Raw genomic sequence first — 20664 nt, 5'->3', positions numbered from 1 at the left:
TGATTAAATTATCCTCTAACTTAGAATATGGGGAGCCATTTAAGATATTCCTCTCCTTGAACTAATCTCAGGGGAGTGATGGAGAGTGAGAGTGATATCTCCCCTTAGGCAATGGGCAACTAGTTTTACGTGCTCATGTACCACTGGGGTTTCAAACACGTATTTCCCCTTAAATAGTGAGGTCTGATGTCTGTCATGTTAGTTTAATTAGCACTAAAGTCATAATTGTCAAAATCATTACCATGATGTCTATACAGATTCTCCATGCTCATAAAATCTTGGAGTTGTGTTTAAATCTATGCCTATTAAGTGTCTAACAAAGTCTACAGTTAGTTACAAGATGGATTTATACATTAGTTGCTGGAGTCCTGCGTCGCTCTAATTGTTAGCCCAGTGGTAAAGTGCTCGCTTGATGCGCGGTTAGTTTGGGATCGACCCCTGTCGGTGGGCCCATTGAGCTATTTCTCGTTTCAGCCAGTGCATCACGACTGGTATATCAAAGGCCATGGTATGTGCTATCCTGTCTGTGGGATGGTGCATATAAAAGATCCCTTGCTGCTAATCGAAAAGAGTAGCCCATGAAGTGGTGACAGCGGATTTCCTCTCTCAATATCTGTGTTGTCCTTAACCATATGTCCCACACCATATAACCGTAAATAAAATGTGTTGAATAAAACACTTCCTTCCTTCGCTTTAATTGTTATTCTATATTACTGGAGCCTAAAGTTCTTCACTATGCTTGGGTCATTATCTATCGTTATGTCTGGTGTCTTAGTGCATGCATATATCTATGGTGCTTGCATGGCTGGTCTATGCCCTCCCATTCAGCTGTTATTTAAACCTGGTTTGAGAAAAGTTGGAGAGTATTATAACAATACTGGAAATTAGAGTCGGACATAATGTAACTGTCTGGGAAAGTTTTTTATGTTTCATATCACCGTTACTTCATGGCTGGTAGTAGCAAGTCTAAATACTGGTTGGATGTATGACCTGTCAGTATATAACGGAATGTTTATACTTGTGAATATTGGATCAGCAGAAAATTTAGCCAAATTATATATTAAACTTCCAAATTTTATAGATACCCAGTTATTTTGTAACAATATATCAATTAATACTTGAAATTTTTTCTCCGAATTAAAATAAAATTTGCCAATTGTTATCAAAATTTGCAACTGGCGAGTTTGGCGAATGCCAGAGCTAGCCCTGAGTTGGTAGAATGTAAATTGTATATTTCTGTTGACATATTAATTCATAATAAGTAATGCTATTTCCTTGTATGGTTTATTGAATATAATTTTTACAAATATTTTATGTAGATATTATATAATATATGAACAAAAAACCTGCTATATTGCTGGCACTTCTCCTGTTAAAGGTAGACTAAACTCCAACAAGAGCCTTATGTGTTGGAAAGATGCATACCCAGACGACCAACACATACTGACACTTTAACAAATGAAAAACGCGTAATTTTAGAATTAATAAAAAAAACTATGATTATTCCTGCTAACTGGGGGCAGCCATTTTGTTTCATTTTTGTGACGTCTGGTGGTATAGCTTGGGGCGAAGTGACGTCAGCTCAGGTCCAACTTCTCTATTATGCACAGTGTAAACAAATGCTCTAATTTTCATCAACCTGACTTGTAAAACAACATAAATGACTTGATAGTATAATAAACTATTTAATTAAATATATTTCAATTTGCATCAATATAATGAAATGAAAAAATGCATATTATTAGGCCTATTGGTAGGATACGTTCGAGCAAAAACGACCACTCACGATACCCAAGTGATACTTTTCTTTTCTTTGGAACAATGTAATTATTATTACAGAACATTTGCAAAAATCAGGTATGTTTTGTTTCTTCAGTTCGAAGACTACTTCCTGACGTGACACGTTAGGTATTACGTAACCACCAGCTCGCCAGAGGGCGTATTCACTGGGATGGTACAAAATGGCTGTGCCCATTATATATAATAGCCATCACATTTAACTCTTTTATTAATTAACTATACGATTATACTTGTTGATATTAAGCAATAATGTGCATTATGTATCGTTGAATATGCACACCAGTCCAAAAGCCTTGCTTTAGCATTCCTTTAAGAAACAGGGAACTTAGGGATATGAATAATTTTAAAAATCAGAATTCCTTTTTAATTTTGAATTTATGCTTCATCATTTCCGACAAAATTTTAAATAAATGTTTTTTCTACTATTCTGAAATGCGCACATAAATTATTTAAAGTCCAATATTATTATTTAGGCGGTAATTATCTAAATTGATCCAGTAATAATTTCTGTCCCGGGTCAATGCCCAGTGAATGGTTGTGGGTTGTGGGTAAGTTTAACATGCTCATATACCATGAAGGTTTTGAGCATGTCTGTCCCGGGTCCCGTCCCTGGATAACCTTCATGGTATATGAGCATGTTAAAATTATCCGCTCATCGAGAAATAACTGCACTAAAAAAGTTGATCCATAGTGCATAAAATCTTTTAAAATCTATGGATTGACTTTTCAGTATAATTATTTACTGATGAAGCCTGAAGAGGCAAACATTCAAAATTAGAAACAAATTCTGACTTCTAAAGGAGGCTTTTGACTTTCCTAATTATTCACATTATATTATGTTATATAATTATATGTTTGATGAGTGGTTGTATTTTAGGTGTGGCTGATTTCTGCACTCCCACTGTGGACCTGCCCAATTCAATGACTATCCCAGCAGGCTATCTGCTGGGTGATGTTCACCAAGTTCAGTGTCAGCCAGGATATAACCCACATGGAGACATGGCATCAACATGTCAAGATGGGGGGACGTGGACCATACCAAGAGGATACTGCCAAAGTATTGAATTCTAAACAATTTGGTGTTCATGGCATTTTAAATTAATTTTCATTCCATTTAAAATTATTTTTCGTTTCATTTAAAATTATTATCATGCTATTAACTGCTAATGTTAAATTAAGGTTCAGGCATGCTGTCCTGGACACACACACACACACACACACACATATATATCAGCTATCTGATCACATCTGAGTTAATGGTTAATGAGACTGGCATCAGTGGTTTCGTGGTTAAGCCATTGGACATTAGACTGGTAGGTACAGGGTTCGCAGCCCGGTACCGGCTCCCACCCTGAGCGAGTTTTAACGACTCAATGGGTAGGTGTAAGACCACTACACCCTCTTCTCTCTCACTAATCACTAACCACTAACCCTCTGTCCTGGACAGACAGTTGAGGTGTGTGCCCAGGACAGCATGCTTGAACCTTAATTGGATATAAGCACGAAAATAGGTTGAAATGGTTAGTAAGAGAGAAATTGATAAAGTGGTCTAAACGTCCTCACTGATCTAATGGTTTGGGTTAACCAGGGACAGGATGTAGCTCAGTAGGTAGGGTGCTCGCCTGAAATGCTTTGGTTGCAGGATCAAACTCCCTCAGTGAACCCATTGTTGACTGGATTCTTTCCCCTGTACCAACCAGTGCCCCATGACTAGCATATCAAAGGCCATGGTGTACACGGTTCTATCTGTGGGGAAATTGTATATAAAAGATCCTTTACTGCTTATGGAAAAATGGTAGATTTCTTCTAAAAATTGTATGTCAGAATTACCAAATATTGTTAAACAAAACAAACTTTAACTTTTTGGGGTTAACCACCATGCAGTGGAGGCCAATATTGAACACAAATACAGGCCATTAGGCCTATCCAGGGAATGCAATAGGTTCCAACATAACAACATAGTGAACCAACATAACAATTGGTGGTCATCAAAAAAATAGTTAAATCCACATTACTGTTATTTAATTAAATGACTGAATGTTCTTTTGTTTAGTCAAATAACTGATGGCATTTCAGCTACATTTGAAAGTGGAGAATAGCTTTATTATTCAATCCCTATCTGCAAATTATTACTATTGATGTTGGTTGTGATTTTCATTACGGCTGGGGGGTTTTCACAATGGCTCTGTAACATATTATCTTTTTTTTTTTTTTTTTTTTATCCCAGTGCCCCCTTTCCTTTCTCTCCTTTGAATTTCATCTCATTTCTTCCCGATCTGGCAACTCCTCCTATCTTTCAACTTCTTTCGCTGTCCACCTCCACATCCCAGTCCTTGACTCTCCAACCGCGACAGGTGCTTGTCTCTTGTGGCTATCTGTGCCACACACCTGTTCCCCATCAGCTTTTAGCTGTGGGCTTAGTCTGACCACTTCGGGGAGTGTTCAGTAGTTACTTCTGGCATTGTTAAGAGGCACTTGTAACCACCTACTATGCACCCCTACTACCGGCAGTTGTTAGTTAGTGCCGTGGGTCAGACCAGCTTTATTAGCGGCAGAGGACGAGGATGCCAGGTGGGTGCAGGGATATACACAGAGACTGCACCCGTGGAGGAAGTTGAGACAGGTAGGCGATGGTGTGGACAGCTCAGAAGACAGAGTCGGAGGAAATTGACAGAAAGGGTCGAAACAGATTGAAATCGTGGGAGAAATTGGAAAGTTTTTTATATTAAGATAATGAGAATGATAGGCAGAGGGTGATAGATGAGAAAGATGAATGAATGTGTGAGCCAGCTTTGACGGGATTTGAACCACTGTCGTCAGCTTGATTGTCCAGCAGCTTATCCACTAGACCACGGAGTGGAGGCCAATATTGAACACAAATACAGGCCATTAGGCCTATCCAGGGAATGCAATAGGTTCCAACATAACAACATAGTGAACCAACATAACAATTGGTGATCATCAAAAAAATTTTTAATCCACATTACTGTTATTTAATTAAATGACTGAATGTTCTTTTGTTTAGTCAAATAACTGATGGCATTTCAGCTACATTTGAAAGTGGAGAATAGCTTTATTATTCAATCCCTATCTGCAAATTATTACTATTGATGTTGGTTGTGATTTTCATTAAGGCTGGGGGGTTTTCACAATGGCTCTGTAACATATTATCTTGAGAAGAAAACTAGGAAATTGGTATTTAATTGTAAAATATTAATTATTTACATAATAGTATTTTTTCCCATGTACAATTGTACCTTTTTAGAGGTTTTCTGTGGCAAGCCCATGGTGAGGGACATGGTGAACATCATGTTGATAGGACGCTCTTACTACTACGGTGACCGTGTCATGTATATGTGTCGACCAGGCATGACAGCAATAAAGGATCCACCACAACTCGTCTGCAATGCAAATGGCCAGTGGGATGGGGAAGCTGCTTGTGCTGGTGAGTAAAACTGTACATCAGTTGAACATTCCCAGCAAAGTTTTCCTGTTTCTTAATAGTAAATACCGGCCTCAGTGGCATCGTGGTTAGACCATCGGTCTACAGGCTGGTAGGTACTGGGTTCGGATCCCAGTCGAGGCATGGCATTTTTAATCCAGATACCGACTCCAAACCCTGAGTGAGTGCTCCGCAAGGCTCAATGGGTAGGTGTAAACCACTTGCACCGACCAGTGATCCATAACTGGTTCAACAAAGGCCATGGTTTGTGCTATCCTGCATGTGGGAAGCGCAAATAAAAGATCCCTTGCTGCTAATCTGTGTGGTCCGTAACCATATGTCTGATGCCATATAACCGTAAATAAAATGTGTTGAGTGCATTGTTAAATAAAACATTTCTTTCTTTCCTGAATAGTAAATGTACTCATCAACCTGTTTATCAGTTGGTAACAAAAGAAGGAAGGAAATGTTTTATTTAACGACGCACTCGCAACATTTTATTTATGATTATATGGCGTCGGACATATTGTTAAGGACCACACAGATATTGAGAGAGGAAACCCACTGTCACCACTTCATGGGCTACTCTTTTCGATTAGCAACAAGGGATCTTTTATATGCATCATCCCACAGACAGGATAACACATACTACGGCCTTTGATATACCAGTTGTGGTGCACTGGCTGGAGCGAGAAATAGCCCAATGGGCCCACTGATGGGGGTCGATCCCAGACCGACCGCGCATCAAGAGAACGCTTTACCACTGGGCTACGTCACCCCCCCTCAGTTGGTAACAGTGCAAAATAATACAGCTGAAATGTGACCCATGCTAATGGTGTATAAAGGTTTGTGACAACCCCAATTTCATTCCATATTTAATTGAGTATTAGTTTGTGACCGTCTCATTACATGCCAAATTTCCATACACCAATCCACCATGCCTAAACTGTTTTAATTTCCTACTTAATTTGTGTTAATATAATATTATTATTTAATTTCCAATGAATTTTAACAGACCTCGAAATCCAATCATCTTGTGACTGCAATTTAGTACAAATAATAACAAAACAAAGTAAATACCCGATAATGATAAAGATGCGATCACACATCAATTATGCAACAGTTTTTTGGGTAACACTGCTGATTGCTTCCGTGAATTTCAAAGGCTGCTTTTTTCTTTCTTTAAAAACATTCATAGACCTTGTATAATTAATATGACACTATCCTGTGGAGTCTTTGACTTACATTGTTGTCCAGCTTTGGTCATCTTTGATATGTAGTCCAATCCAGCTTTGGGCATCTTTGATATGTAGTCCAATCCAGCTTTGGTCATTTTTGATATGCAGTCCAATCCAGCTTTAGGCATCTTTGATATGTAGTCCAATCCAGATTTGGGCGTCTTTGATATGTAGTCCAATCCAGCTTTGGGCATCTTTGATATGTAGCCTAATCCTGCTCTGGATGCCCCAATACATTCAAAATTTGTATATTAGTAAATGCATATCTTCATAATTTAATTTTCTTTTCAGTACAATGTAAGCGCCCGTGTCTGAATGGTGGTATTTGTTTGGGACTAAACAGATGCAAGTGTCCTTCAGGTTACGGAGGAGAAATATGTCAAATAGGTTAGTGGCAGATCAAACATAAAATAATGTGTTCATATATTAAGAAGAATTCATGTCTGAGAATTGTAAAACAAAAGCATTGACTTCAGACTCAAAGTCATATAATTAACTTTTGGTGTAAACAAATGTAGAATAGTTTTATTCTTCATCAGGACAAGAACATCAAACATTTTGAAGTAGAATTCTTAGAAAATAAAATTTGAGATGAATGACTTTGTCAAACAGTTTTCTTCTTCAGCGGTACATGGACCTAGGTATTTTCAAAGTCGGTTTTTAATAACTTTTGATATAAATAGTTGTATCAGTCAATCCTATACTGTTAAGTGTTGCATGACAATGCAGACTGTCATCTTCAATTCTTATATGTAATCTTATTTGCCGGTTGTTTGTTATGAAACAGAACTTATTCCAAACATTTAGTTCCCGTGTCCAAATCCAGAAACTTAATATTTAATTTACATTTGTACATGCACCAAGTTCACTTTGAATGGTTGTTTTAACTTGTGTTTCTGCAGGCATTTGTATTCTTCCATGTCTTAATGGTGGCTTATGTGAGGGGCCGTACAAATGCAAATGCAGACCAGGATATGAAGGTCCTAGATGTGGTAGAGGTGAGTGTATATTTCAATAGCTAGACAGTTCGGTAAACTTAGGGCTCTTCCATAACTGACCATATGGGAGTGGGTAAAATTTATATTAAACAGTGTATGCATATTTTCAATCCATTTGGTCAATTTCTATCTATGATTTGATTCTAAGATACATTCTGTATCTTGGTATCCAATTTGATACATAAAGCCTGTATCTTGGTATCCAATTTTGTCTATAAAGCCTGTATCATAGTATCCACTTTTATTCATAAAGCCAGTCATGGTATCCAATTTTATCCATAAAGCCTGTATCATGGTGTGGAATCTTGTTCATAAAGCAATATCTTGGTATCCAATTTGATCCATAATGCATGTATCTTGGTATCCAATTTTATTTATAAAGCCTATATCACAGTGTTTAATTTTATCCATAAATACTGTACCTTGGTATCCAGTTTTATTTATAAAACCTGTATCATCACGATATGGTATCAAATTTTATCCATGAAGACTATCATATTTTATCCATAAAATATGTATAATGGTATCCAATTTTATCCATAAAGCCTATATATTAGTATCCAGTTTTATCCTTAAATCCTGTATCATGGAACCAATTTTATTTATAACTTAGTATCCAGTTTTATCTATAAAGCATGTACCTTGGTATCAATTTTTATCCTTAAAACCTGCATCATAGAATCCAGTTTTATCCATAAAGCCAGTATATTGGTATTCAGTTTTATCCTTAAAACCTGTATCATGGGATTCAATTTTATCTATAAGGCCTGTATTATGGAATCCAATTTTATCCATAAAGCCAGTATATTGGTATCCAGTTCTATCCATAAATTCTGTATGATGGGGTCCACTTTTATCTATAAAGCCTGTATCTTGGTATCCAGTTTTATCCATAAAGCCAGATGTATATTGGTATCCAGTTTTATCCATAAATTCTGTATCATGGGGTCCAATTTTATCTAGAAGGCCTGTATCATGGAATCCAGTTTTATCCATAAAGTCAGTATATTGGTATTCAGTTTTATCCTTAAAACCTGTATCATGGGATCCAATTTTATCTATAAGGCCTGTATCATGGTATCCAGTTTTATCCATGAAGACTGTATCATGGTATCATATTTTATCCATAAAATATGTATAATGGTATCCAATTTTATCCATAAAGCCTATATATTAGTATCCAGTTTTATCCTTAAATCCTGTATCATGGAACCAATTTCATTTATAACTTAGCCTATAGCTTGGTATCCAGTTTTATCTATAAAGCATGTACCTTGGTATCAATTTTTATCCTTAAAACCTGCATCATGGAATCCAGTTTTATCCATAAAGCCAGTATATTGGTATTCAGTTTTATCCTTAAAACCTGTATCATGGGATTCAATTTTATCTATACGGCCTGTATTATGGAATCCAATTTTATCCATAAAGCCAGTATATTGGTATCCAGTTCTATCCATAAATTCTGTATGATGGGGTCCAATTTTATCTATAAGGCCTGTATCTTGGTATCCAGTGTTATCCATAAAGCCAGTACATGTATATTGGTATCCAGTTTTATCCATAAATTCTGTATCATGGGGTCCAATTTTATCTATAAGGCCTGTATCATGGAATCCAGTTTTATCCATAAAGCCAGTATATTGGTATCCAGTTCTATCCATAAATTCTGTATGATGGGGTCCAATTTTATCTATAAGGCCTGTATCTTGGTATCCAGTTTTATCCATAAAGCCACTACATGTATATTGGTATCCAGTTTTATCCATAAATTCTGTATCATGGGGTCCAATTTTATCTATAAGGCCTGTATCATGGAATCCAGTTTTATCCATAAAGCCAGTATATTGGTATTCAGTTTTATCCTTAAAACCTGTATCATAGGATTCAATTTTATCTACAAGGCCTGTATTTTGGTATCCAGTTTTATCCATAAAGCCTGTATCTTGGTATACAGTTTGATCCATAGAGCCTGTATTTTGATATTCATCTCACTCATTTCTATCAGTTAGGGTTTTGTATTTTACATTGGACCTGCTTAAAATCTCTTCATCAAAAAAATTTCCAAAGATATTTTAATCTTTCTTGAACTCTCTTCATCAGGTTCATTGACTTTTACGTTTTTGTGAGGCATATTATTTAAAAAAAAAAGAAAACGAAAAGAGTTTTAAATGTAATACATGTAGTAGGATGTTTCTTCTCTAAATATTCTTGGTCTCGTTATTTCATTTAATTATTTAAAATGCACTTCTTTTTAGGGTCTTCTCCAGGTAAACAAAAAGGGCACTTTAAAATTAATGACACCAACCACTACCCCCACCCCCCACCCCTACCCCATTAAATATGGTCCTTAAAAATGAAACTTGACAAAAGTGACTACTTGCTCCCCTAAGTTAAATTATGGGGTTCCATTTAAGATATTACCATCATGATACTGTTAATATTACTCAGGGGAGTAATAGAGAGAAAGTGATAGCTCCCATTAAATGGTGAGATCTGCCCTTTTCATTATTAACTATGCATGGAGTCAGTGGCAGATCCAGAAAATCCATTTAGGGGGGCCCCCAATGACATGAGGCGGAATGCCAGGGGAACTGTGTGGGAGGTTTGGAGAGGGATCGTAAAAAAAATTAAAATTAATATATACCGTAATAAAATTATTACTCACATAATTTAGGGGGGGGGGGGGTCTGTTTCCCCCCCCAGATCTGCCTTTGAAAGTAGTAAGATAATGTTATATTCCTTTCCATAATATTTAATTTAGTATATGGATGCCAGTTCAGACAATCTCAGATAACGTGGTGATTATTCTATTCCAGCGATTTGCTCTAAAACTTGTCAAAATGGTGGCCGGTGCGTCCGACCAAACTGGTGTCGCTGTTACAGTGGATTTTTACCTCCATTCTGTGAAATGTACGTATACTAGCGATTAAGCAGTGTTTTCGTTATGTGATTAGTCGCACTGACGTGTCGCATGCGATCGAATCGTACTGTGAAATAACCTAAATCGGAATGACTTTTTGTAAGGCTGACAAATTGCAGGTAACAAACTGGTGCGACTGATCGCATAATAAGAATGCTGCTTTAGGAACATAGAAATGCACATTTAAGAGAAGGGTCATGTAAAAACAACATTTTAAAATAGGTATAATGCTAACAGTGTTTATCTGGATACAGCTTAACATTTGAAATAATGTATTTGTCTACAATACATTTATGAATATCTTAAATTCATTTCTGTACATATTTATTGGAATCCTGTGATTCTGTAAGCTAGTAAATGTAATATGTTATGCAATTCTTGAATTGTATTTGCATGTATTAAATTAATATAGTAATATATTATTAATTAAAATTAATTTGTTCAGATAATTTTTGTTGGGGCTCTTTTTTTGCTGTATTCCTCTTTGAAAAGATTCTGAACATCACATCAGATCAAGAAGTAGGTCTCTGTAATAAAAATAATGTGTTAAGTATTCTCACAGTTACTTAGCAAATTTCATTTATTTTATTTCAGAAAACAACTGCGATGAGACAGCAAGTGTATATAAAGACGTTTAAATTAAATGAAGTTTTTCTACCAAAGTGCATAAAGTTTAGATTATTAATACCTGTAGTTAACAGATTATATTCACAGTCTCATGGGCACCTATTAAGTATATGTAAAGATGTATCTGTTCTCATGCTCTAGTATCTCCATTTGTATCATTATATGTATTAAAATTAGTTTAGTTTGGCACCTATTATAGCCATTTAATAACGTCAGCATGCATTAACTACCGGTAGTTACCCAGGCTCTGTGATGAGAAAAAAACTAAAAATACAGGCATATGTGCAAGAAATTATGCATGAGAGTTCTAAACTGAGGAAAGCAACGCTTTTAGTGGGGTATGATTTAATATATTTTAACAAAAAAATTGCTTTGAGCAGGGTGGGGTTTGAACCCTGAACCTACGATATATTAGTATACTCTATTAGAGAGGGCAACAACTTTAAATTTGAGTTAAAAGTGTAACGTTTGTATTTTCAAATACATACATAGAATTTAAAAAAAAAATAATTAGATGTTTTTTACTTGATGGAGAGATCATAGAAATGTTTGTACCATACTCATTTTCAAATAAGTTTCAAGTATGCTCTGCTGGGCATATAACTCTAATGAGACAATGACAATGAATTACTTGCAAATGTCAGCTTTGAAGTTTGTGTATGGTTCAGAACAAGTATATTATACTCAGAAGATTACTAGTATTCAGAGGAACATAAAAAATAGTAATTTACTATACATTATTATACTAATTTACAGTTACCTTGGTATCAACACTTCAGACAGCATCAAAATATTGCTAACAGAATATGTATTGTAATTGGTGAAAACATTAAAAAGTGAAATATGCAGCAGAAATGTGTGAAATTTTTAAATGCAGTCCTGTAAGGGATCCATGACTTTCCTGCTCTGAATCCAAAGAATCTTCAACCACCTTTATGTAACTTCACAAACTATATTGATTTATAATTTTGAGATCCATTAACGAGCATTCCTTGGCACCTTAAACCCAGGTAAGTAGGCGTAAAAGTTTATTTAGAGTCTATCATTCCCAAACAATATTTTGATTCATGACTATTTTGTACTATATTAGTGTTTTTAGTTACATTACGCTCTTTAGTTGTGCTGATAATTTGTGTCCGTATTTCTCAAACTGAAAAAAAAAGGCATAAAAAAGTCAGTTACATTAATGATTGTATTGATACAGGTATGAATTTAATTTTTATAAGAGATGGTAAAAAGAAATCAGATGGTAAAACTTAACAAAACAAGTATGTGTTTTTAATTTTAACTGCTATCAGGAAAACATTTTGTCAACTGTTATTTGCATTAAGATACAACTTTTTATTACAATATACTGAATAAAATTTGAATTTGTTCCTCTGTACTGTTACATGTCTTATGTTTATTATTTTGAAAATATTAAAATGATGAACATCAGTATTTTAAGAATAGAATGAATGAATGATTGAATAAAAGAAATAACGAATGTATTAAAGAATGAGTGAATGCATGTGTGAAAATATGAATGAATGAATGAATGAAAGATATTTTGGGTATCAAAGGTGCATGAATTAATGAATAATGACAATGCAAATACCAAATGATCAAACCCTCAAAACACAGTGAATGTGGTAAATAAAAAATATCACAATGATGTAGATATATTTTAATTATTTTAAACTTCATTATCAAAAATATTTTTAAAATATTCTCTAAATAAAATACAATATCACAGTAAGGAATTTGAACACAATAAAACAAAACAAGATTTAATTTATTCACCACACCCAAAACAGATTATAGAACTATGAAAAATTATGAAAACTGAGTAACTAGCTTAAATCATTTAGAATCAATGTTAGTTCATTTCTCCTGATATACGCTATAAAAATAAGTTGCAGAATATATTTCTAAAGTTGCTTTCAATTTTTTTTAAGCTGCTTTGTGTAAAAAAAAAAAGAGACAATATCTGTTGAAAGCAAGAACACATGACTATTGAAACTAATTGTATTTAAATTTTGTATGAATAAAATATATTATAGAATGGGAGTCAGAAACTGCAGCTTTAATACAATAAACTGTGGGCCAAACATTTTAAAATCAAACATAGAATTAAATGAATTATCACAGATGATTGCTATGAGAAATCATTCCACTTGGTACAGCCTCTTAAGATTTTGATGATTTAGTTTAAGAGTGAGAATCACTTTCCTAATTTGACTTTTCATGTAATGGTGGTGATTATTGTGATTATATATGTATGTACAAATATGTGTGATGTATGTACGTGTGTGCGTTTGTGTGTGTGTTTGTGAGAGAGAGAGAGAGAGAGAGAGAGAGACTGAACATATTTATACGAAGGGTTAATGCATGCGTGTGCGTGTGTGTGTGTGTTAGTAAAATAACTGTAAAATAAAATATAAAAAGTAAAAAAAGAACCCAAATACAATACTAAATGAGTTCTATCAGTTAATAATAGCCGTCTTCCAAATATACTTTTATTAATTTGTATTTTATAATGTAAATATTATACCTTTAACTACAACACCATAAACTAGCAAAAACCCACACAAAAAACCCGAAATAAAACCATGCAAACAAAATGTTAAAATATTGGAAAATCTATAGGAAGGACACAACTGCACAAAGTTTTGTTTGCTGAACCCTGGTCATCTAGAAATACTTGAAATTCTCACAAAATCTTTCATTATTAAACGGTCTTTTATGTCCTTTAAAATTGGGATACTGCCAGTGTCCTCTCAAATTACTAAAGGGTGCTGGGAGGCCTTGTTTCACTTATTTTATAAAAGACAACGGCTGAAAATTAGCAGTCGCCCGGTCGCCCGTGGCGACCTTTATTGGCTAAGGGCAACAGAATTTTAGAAAGGTAGTCCGTTGGGCAACCATTCATTATGAAGTTAAAAGTCAATTCATCGGTTTTCCTTAATGCAAACGGTTATTATTCAACAAAAAAACACTTTAGTTTTAATTTTAGCTGTGAAGTTAAATTCCAATGTGATAATTGGAAGGCTAGTTGAATTTGAGAAGGGCCAGTAAGATTTTTCTTCAACTGGCTCTGCTGGCGACCTTTGTTTTCATGTTAATTTTCAACCCTGAGACAACTGCAAAATATATTTAAGTAAATCCTTAATAAGATTCTATAGTTCCAGTATGGCTTCATAAAGTGATGCTGCACTGTCAAAATCCTGTCCAGTTTTCTTTCTCTGCTTAGAAATTACCTTCTGTATCAACTCACTGGAACATCCCATCTCCATAGTGGCTTTAACCATTGGACTGCTCCAATCTATGTCATCTAAAAGATGATCTGAGCTTTTCTCCACCACTGAAGAAGTATTAGAACTAGTGTTCTTCATAAAAACAGATACGTCTTTTGCTTGGGATGGGATAGAAGTAGTAACACTTCCAACAGTTGAAACTACAGCAGCAGTAACTTCAGTACTTGTTACTGCTTCTGCTTTTGTTGCTGCTGCTGGTGCTGCTACTATTGTTGTTACTGCTGATACTTTTGTTGTTGCTCCAGTTGATGCTGGTGATACGTTTGTTGCTGCTTCTCTTGTTATTGCTGCTGCTTCTACGACTGAAATAGGAGAACTGACATTAGAAGAAGTAGGCTTAACACTTTCGACAGACGCAGTTGTTTCTTGCATATGTTCTGCACTTGGTAGAGCCCTGTGTGGTAGCTGATTCATTTGTTGTGCTTGTGTTTTGTAACTCCGAATAAAAGGACAGTCTGGCGACCATTCCTCGTGGCAAGCCATAGGATAGTCCGTGTCGTCCCAGTCACGCAGTCCCAATCCACACTGAAAGCATTTCACACGATCAGGGACGTTGTGGAAGAAGAATCCTGCACGAGCCAAGTTGGCAGGAGACTGATGTTCAAGTCCATACGGCCATCCATCGAAGCTGTCCAGTCGCTGTCGATATTCTTTGTACTGGGGGTATCTTGGCAGAGGATAATCTAGAAAGGGTTGAGTCTGAAATCCTGCGGTGAAGTCAGACTGAGGGGTGAACCACCTCCTTATGAAACTGCATCCTGGGGAATGTCGACGGTGTTCATTTATAGGGTCGTCTGCAGGAAGCCAGCTGTGAAGTCTCAATCCACATGCATCACAATGAACCTTGTCATCAACCCCCGTGTACCTAAACCCAGCAATAGCGAGATCGACCGGAGTCTTAATCCCAGTCCACCCAACAAACGAACGGAACCTCCGTTGTATCTCATTAGCTACGTTAACCTGTTCATGGCCATCAGTAAAGAGAGGAAATGTCACAAGTACATCACTGGTATCCATAGCTGTATCAGTTACCAGAATCCACAAGAATGAGTGCTAATTTAAATTATCCGAATCCATAGTGATCGGATTTATTTACAAGAATCCACAGACCTATATGTTAAGTTATTCTTCGAATACTCATTACCAAAATCCTCAGTGATCCATGTTCATTATCAGTCCATAGCGATCAGTATTCAGTAAATACAAGAATCCAGAGTTGTTTTTGTTAATCACCATACATGGCGATTTATCAGTGATCACAATAACCATATCCGTATATATAACCATAACAGTAGTTGCTAAACTATACATACACTTTAGTTTCCGTGCATTGAAAGGTGTATAACCAGCCTGTGTTTAACATCATTATTAAACAGCTAGGAAGAGAGAGATAAAAAGAGAAAACACAACCTAGAAGACCACAGTACGGTCCCCGTAATACACCGTTAATCTATAATCTATTTTCCCGTTTACTAATATGTCGCTGAGCTTAGTTTATTTTTAGACTTCCTGTCTAGCTATTTTTATGTACAGCGTCATTATTAAATTTGGGATCGTTCGCAACTATCAGTTCGTTTCACAAGCGTACAAAGTATACGGTTTTTGTTTTTTTGAGCCCCTAAAAAAAGAATTTAAAAAAGCGTACATAAAAAATGACCTTAAATGTTAGATTTTTAAATTTAATGCTCTAGCTTTTTATCAACATTTCCTTTCTAAATACGAGCGTATGAGAGCATTACCCCAACACGCACCACCAGCAGCAGCACTTGGATTATTTAGACTCGTAATTATCTCGCCTTCTTGTAAAATTCTTTCATCTCATTGGATGTTTGCCGTTGGACAAATCCCTTATACCCCTGTGGGCGGAGCCAAATTCTGTTATACCCCGTATGTAATTTCCAACAGTTTCCAGCCACCCCAGTTAATGCTAAAGCAATAATTAGATTATAAATAATAAATTTAAAAAAAAATATATACTTTTTTTAAAAATTTTAATTTTTTATTAATATCTGTTTCAGACAATTTCGTATTACAAACATTTGAAGTTAAAAACTCGTTTATCGATGGAACTATTTTTCGTCACTGGCAAGTGGTTTCGTTCGCGTCCGCGTGGCACGGCTCCGTTAATAATTGTTAATAATTATTGTCTGGCGTTATTTTGATTATTTGGCTATATGGTTTAACATGTCGGCAAGATAAATTCGTTGTAGAAGCATCTCTCGGGGTATATGGCTTTTTATGTACCCTCTGTGTGCTAATTTGCGGGCCGAAAGTGCCTAAATCTGTTACGAGTTTTGGTGGCATGTTTCCCCAATACATTTGTGGACTTCATACTTCAAAGAAGACTTCAAAGGGGCGGGATGTAGCCCAGTGGTAAAACGGTCGGTCTGGGATCGATCCCATTTGTAGGCCCACTGGGCAATTTCTCGTTCTAGCCAGTTAACCACGACTGGTATATCAAAGGTATGTGGTATGTACTACCATGTCTGTGGGATGATCCTTTGCTACTAATGGCCAAATTGTAATGTAGCAGGTTTCCTCTCTTAGACTATGTCAAAATTACCAAATGTTTGACATCCAGTAGCCGATGATTAATAAATCAATGTGCTCTATTGGTTTCGTTAAACAAAACAAAACAAAACATACGTGCTCAAATACATTTCCAGTCTTCTGAGCACAATAACAAGGAAAAGTTGGGGGGGGGGGAGGGGGTCGATCAATTTACTATGTATCTGTAAACGTATATAAGCTGTGGTGATAAAGCCTTACTTTGGACCCTCTTCTCCCCCCACCCCACCCCATTACACCAAAATATAGCTCGAGTCACCTATAGCCCTGCCATTGATATGGGAGGGCTAGAGGTCACACGAGCTAACTCCAACACAGTTAGATACTTTTGAACTGGATAGACTAAGAGGGGTGTGAGTGCGTGTGGTTATGCGTGTGGTTATGAATAGTAGATATTTAGTCATAAATGTGGGAGACGTAGAGTTTAAAATGTGCTGAAGTGTTGAAGAAGAAAACATGTTTGTAAAAAAGGTAAAAAATTATGTCAGAAGTGGGATTCGAACCCACGCCTGGAGAACCAGACTGCGACCTAAACGCCATCCTGACAATATTAAAAGGATTTCCTCTGTGCATTATTAATAGACATTCCTCAGTTTTGGATACATTTTGAATATGGTCTCGGTTTGCCTTTTATCTTGAGGAGGACAGGGCATGCAGCACCACTACAAATCAATAGCTTCTCCAACAAACTGTAAAATGCCACTATTTTGAGAGATAATAATAAAGAAAAATTAATAGTGGTTATTACAAAATTCAAATATTAGACACAAAACAACCATAGTTTAATCCTTTCGTATATTTCAGTTGCAAGAAAACAAAAGAAGAACAAAATATTATTGTCAGAAGTGGGATTCGAACCCACGCCTGGAGAACCAGACTGCGACCTGAACGCAGCGCCTTAGACCACTCGGCCATCCTGACGATAGATACGCTATATTTTTCATATTAGGCTAGGAATTACATTTTTATTATTAGGAAAAATATAATAATAAAATATTTTTTTAACGACACCACTAGGGCACATTGATTTATTAATCATCGGTTACTGGATGTCATACATTTGGTAATTTTGACATATAGTCTTATAGAAGAAACCCACTACTGTTTTCCATTAGTAGTAATTAAGGGATCTTTTATATGCATTATCCCTGATGCGTGGTCGGTCTGGGATCGATCCCAGTCGGTAGTCCAGCCAGTGCACCACTACTGGTATATCAAAGGCTTTCATAAGTATTGTTTTGTCTGTGAGATGATGCATATAAAAGATCCCTTGCTGCTAATCAGAAACTTGTCTTGGTCAGAACTATCTGGCTAAGTAGGAGGTTGTGTCCACGACAGGTGCACTTGAACAGTTTTCCGATTGAAGCATGCCAAAAATGTCTCACTCTCACACACTCAGTCGGAAAGAGAAGCCCATTGCATGATAGTAGCGGGTTTCCTCTCTCATCTGTGTGGTCCTTAACTGCAATTATAACTACGTAACAGTAGCAGCGGCACGTCATGGAGCTTAATTAAATAATTTCTGCTCAGTGGTAATAGTAATATTAAATAGTGGAAATCAGAAACAAATAAATATCACCCGATTAAACTATACTTTTCCGAAATATAAAACAAAAGCAAAAAATATATGTGTGTGTGTGTGTGTGTGTGTGTGTGTGTGTGTGTGTGTGTGTGTGTGTGTGTATTAAAAGGAATAAGTCGGGAACGTATATACTAATTAGAGGTGGGATATTGTGGGCTTTATACCATTCAGTTACACTGTTTTTGTATTGTATGTGTGTGTGTGTGTGTGCGCACGCGCACATGCGTGTGTGTGATGGTATCTTAATTATTAATTGGGGGTGTGGGGGGGGGGGAGGGGTGTTGAGTGCGTCGTTAAATAAAACATTTCCTTTCCTTTCATTCATTTAGATGCTTTTATCCTATTAATAAGCTTTAAATACGCTACCTTGGGCACACGCAAACAAACACCTACACATGTACTCACACACGCACGTAAATTGTACACACATGCAGGGCACAATATTTCACGAGAACTGTTGTTCTGTTCGCGTGTCGGTTACGCAACTTTAAAATCACGTGAACGGCCAATTGGTTACGTAGTGAACAATTAATTTCTAAAATTAAAAGTATCATTAGAAGTCGATTTAAAAATCAGTTTTTTTTTTTTTTTTAAACATTTGAACCACCAGTGTAGCATAGAACCGTAGTTCAAGTGTTTTGCAGTTAGGTAGGTATAACTCATCCGGTACCAGAACTAAATTCACATCGGTTACCTAAGTAAAACTCACGTGAACCGACTTTAGGTTACCTAACATTTTGAAATATTGTCCCCTGCACATGTGCATGCCTAAGCTATTATAAGTACAAGCAATTTGGCTTTAAAAGGTGACCTGGCTTGCAAAACACGAGAATTCACTTATATAAATTAAGCTTTAGATAAGGCAGTATTAGAAATGTCATCAAGTCAACAACTCCATGTTATCAGCACCATAAATGCCCTCTGGCATTTATGAATTATGTAACGAGTGTCATAGTATGGCCGTTAGATCAATATCAATTACTGAAGAAATATTGTTTTTTATCCGCCACGACTCTATTAATATGTATTTTTGTTAAGCGTCTTTGAGTGTTCATCGGGACATTAAAAAGATCTCGACTGAATGTCAGACGATGGATTTTTTTCTTTTCTAAACAGATTTTCTCTGCAGCCATTTCACAGACATTATAAATAAGAATGTTGCCATGTCAACATGAACTCAGCCAACCACACACTTCAGACTATTTAACGGAAGCTTCTTTGATAATAAAAAAGTACCTGCAAAATGAATCGATATTTCTTAAGATGCGAATCGTTCATAGTGAGCTATATTTGACGTAGAAAGGTTGAATGTGAAAACAAGGCTTTTGGATGTAAGTAACTAAACCGAATCATCAACTGAAGGTCTTTAATTATTTTTAAAAGTGTGGCCATATAATATTAACTAATCGGAAATCAAAATTACAATGAAAATAATTGGAACCAGTTTATTGTTTCAAAATTAAGAGCAGGTTCATCTGAAGGCTTTTATGAAAGAGATTTTAAAGACGTGTGTGGAATTTTGGACGAGACACAGCGATCTTGACACGAGAGGATTTCTTGAGTTTCAGCAGTATGTAATTTTCAGAAGTACGCATATTTAGCCAGAACCCGTGTCCATGCAGAAAATGATGCAAATGCTAAGACACAGCTTGCTCTAACTAACAAGTCAAATTGTGATTTTTTGACCGTAATATTTGGACGTTGACTTGAAACTGTTTTCAGATTATGCAGAGTTGTGATAATGTGTTGACAGATCACTCGTGTCCAAAAGGACAAATGATTCCATATGGATTGAGGGACACCGAGAGACAGAGAGCAGTGAGATACAACAGACTGGTCATGGGACAACTGGACTGTTATCTGCAGAATCTGGCGCTTCAGCAATGTTGCAAGCTGCGTCAGCTAGATCGAAGCATTCGACAAACTATGGAACACGTCCATGGTTTAGAAGAACAAAAACTAGATCGGCTGAAACAGTTCAGAAGTAAAGATACGTTCAACATATCAAAGAAATCACACGAGCGGAGACGACCTGTTGAACGTTTCCACAATTCGGGTTTTAAATTGAGAAGTAATGTTTATTGTCTAAATCAGGAAAGCAACGAGGACCATCAAATGTTGGAAACACGCGTATGCCCGTATGTGGATAACGTGCCTGAACATCAAGATGAGTGTTTTCGAAAGAAACAA

The 20664-nt window shown here is 36.1% G+C and overlaps 2 protein-coding genes and 1 non-coding gene across 3 annotated transcripts in view; 1 reads left to right on the top strand and 2 right to left on the bottom strand.

Annotated features, from left to right (window-relative positions):
• Window positions 1-12408, top strand: part of LOC121374752 (sushi, von Willebrand factor type A, EGF and pentraxin domain-containing protein 1-like) — a 75306-nt gene extending 62898 nt beyond the window's left edge. The window contains exons 31-36 of the mRNA XM_041501860.1: window positions 2678-2857; window positions 5066-5245; window positions 6772-6867; window positions 7383-7478; window positions 10298-10391; window positions 10996-12408. Coding sequence (XP_041357794.1) covers window positions 2678-2857; window positions 5066-5245; window positions 6772-6867; window positions 7383-7478; window positions 10298-10391; window positions 10996-11011 — 662 coding nt within the window. The 3' untranslated portion in view covers window positions 11012-12408. The remainder of the gene's footprint in view (window positions 1-2677; window positions 2858-5065; window positions 5246-6771; window positions 6868-7382; window positions 7479-10297; window positions 10392-10995) is intronic.
• On the bottom strand, window positions 11024-15808 carry LOC121374107 (baculoviral IAP repeat-containing protein 3-like). Its single transcript, XM_041501039.1, has 2 exons — window positions 14268-15808; window positions 11024-12178 (listed from the first exon to the last, which is right to left on the bottom strand). The coding sequence occupies exons 1-2, from the start codon at window positions 15339-15341 to the stop codon at window positions 12128-12130; spliced, it is 1125 nt and encodes a 374-aa protein (XP_041356973.1). The 5' UTR covers window positions 15342-15808; the 3' UTR covers window positions 11024-12127.
• A 1921-nt stretch (window positions 15809-17729) lies between these two features.
• On the bottom strand, window positions 17730-17813 carry Trnal-cag. Its single transcript has one exon. It is a non-coding gene; the product is annotated as a tRNA-Leu (tRNA).
• Window positions 17814-20664: the final 2851 nt, after the last annotated feature.

This window comes from Gigantopelta aegis, chromosome 6 (assembly GCF_016097555.1).
Source record: "Gigantopelta aegis isolate Gae_Host chromosome 6, Gae_host_genome, whole genome shotgun sequence".
NCBI lineage: Eukaryota > Metazoa > Mollusca > Gastropoda > Neomphalida > Peltospiridae > Gigantopelta > Gigantopelta aegis.
Note: the sequence above shows the minus strand (reverse complement) of the source record. Positions and strands in the feature narration are given on the sequence as shown.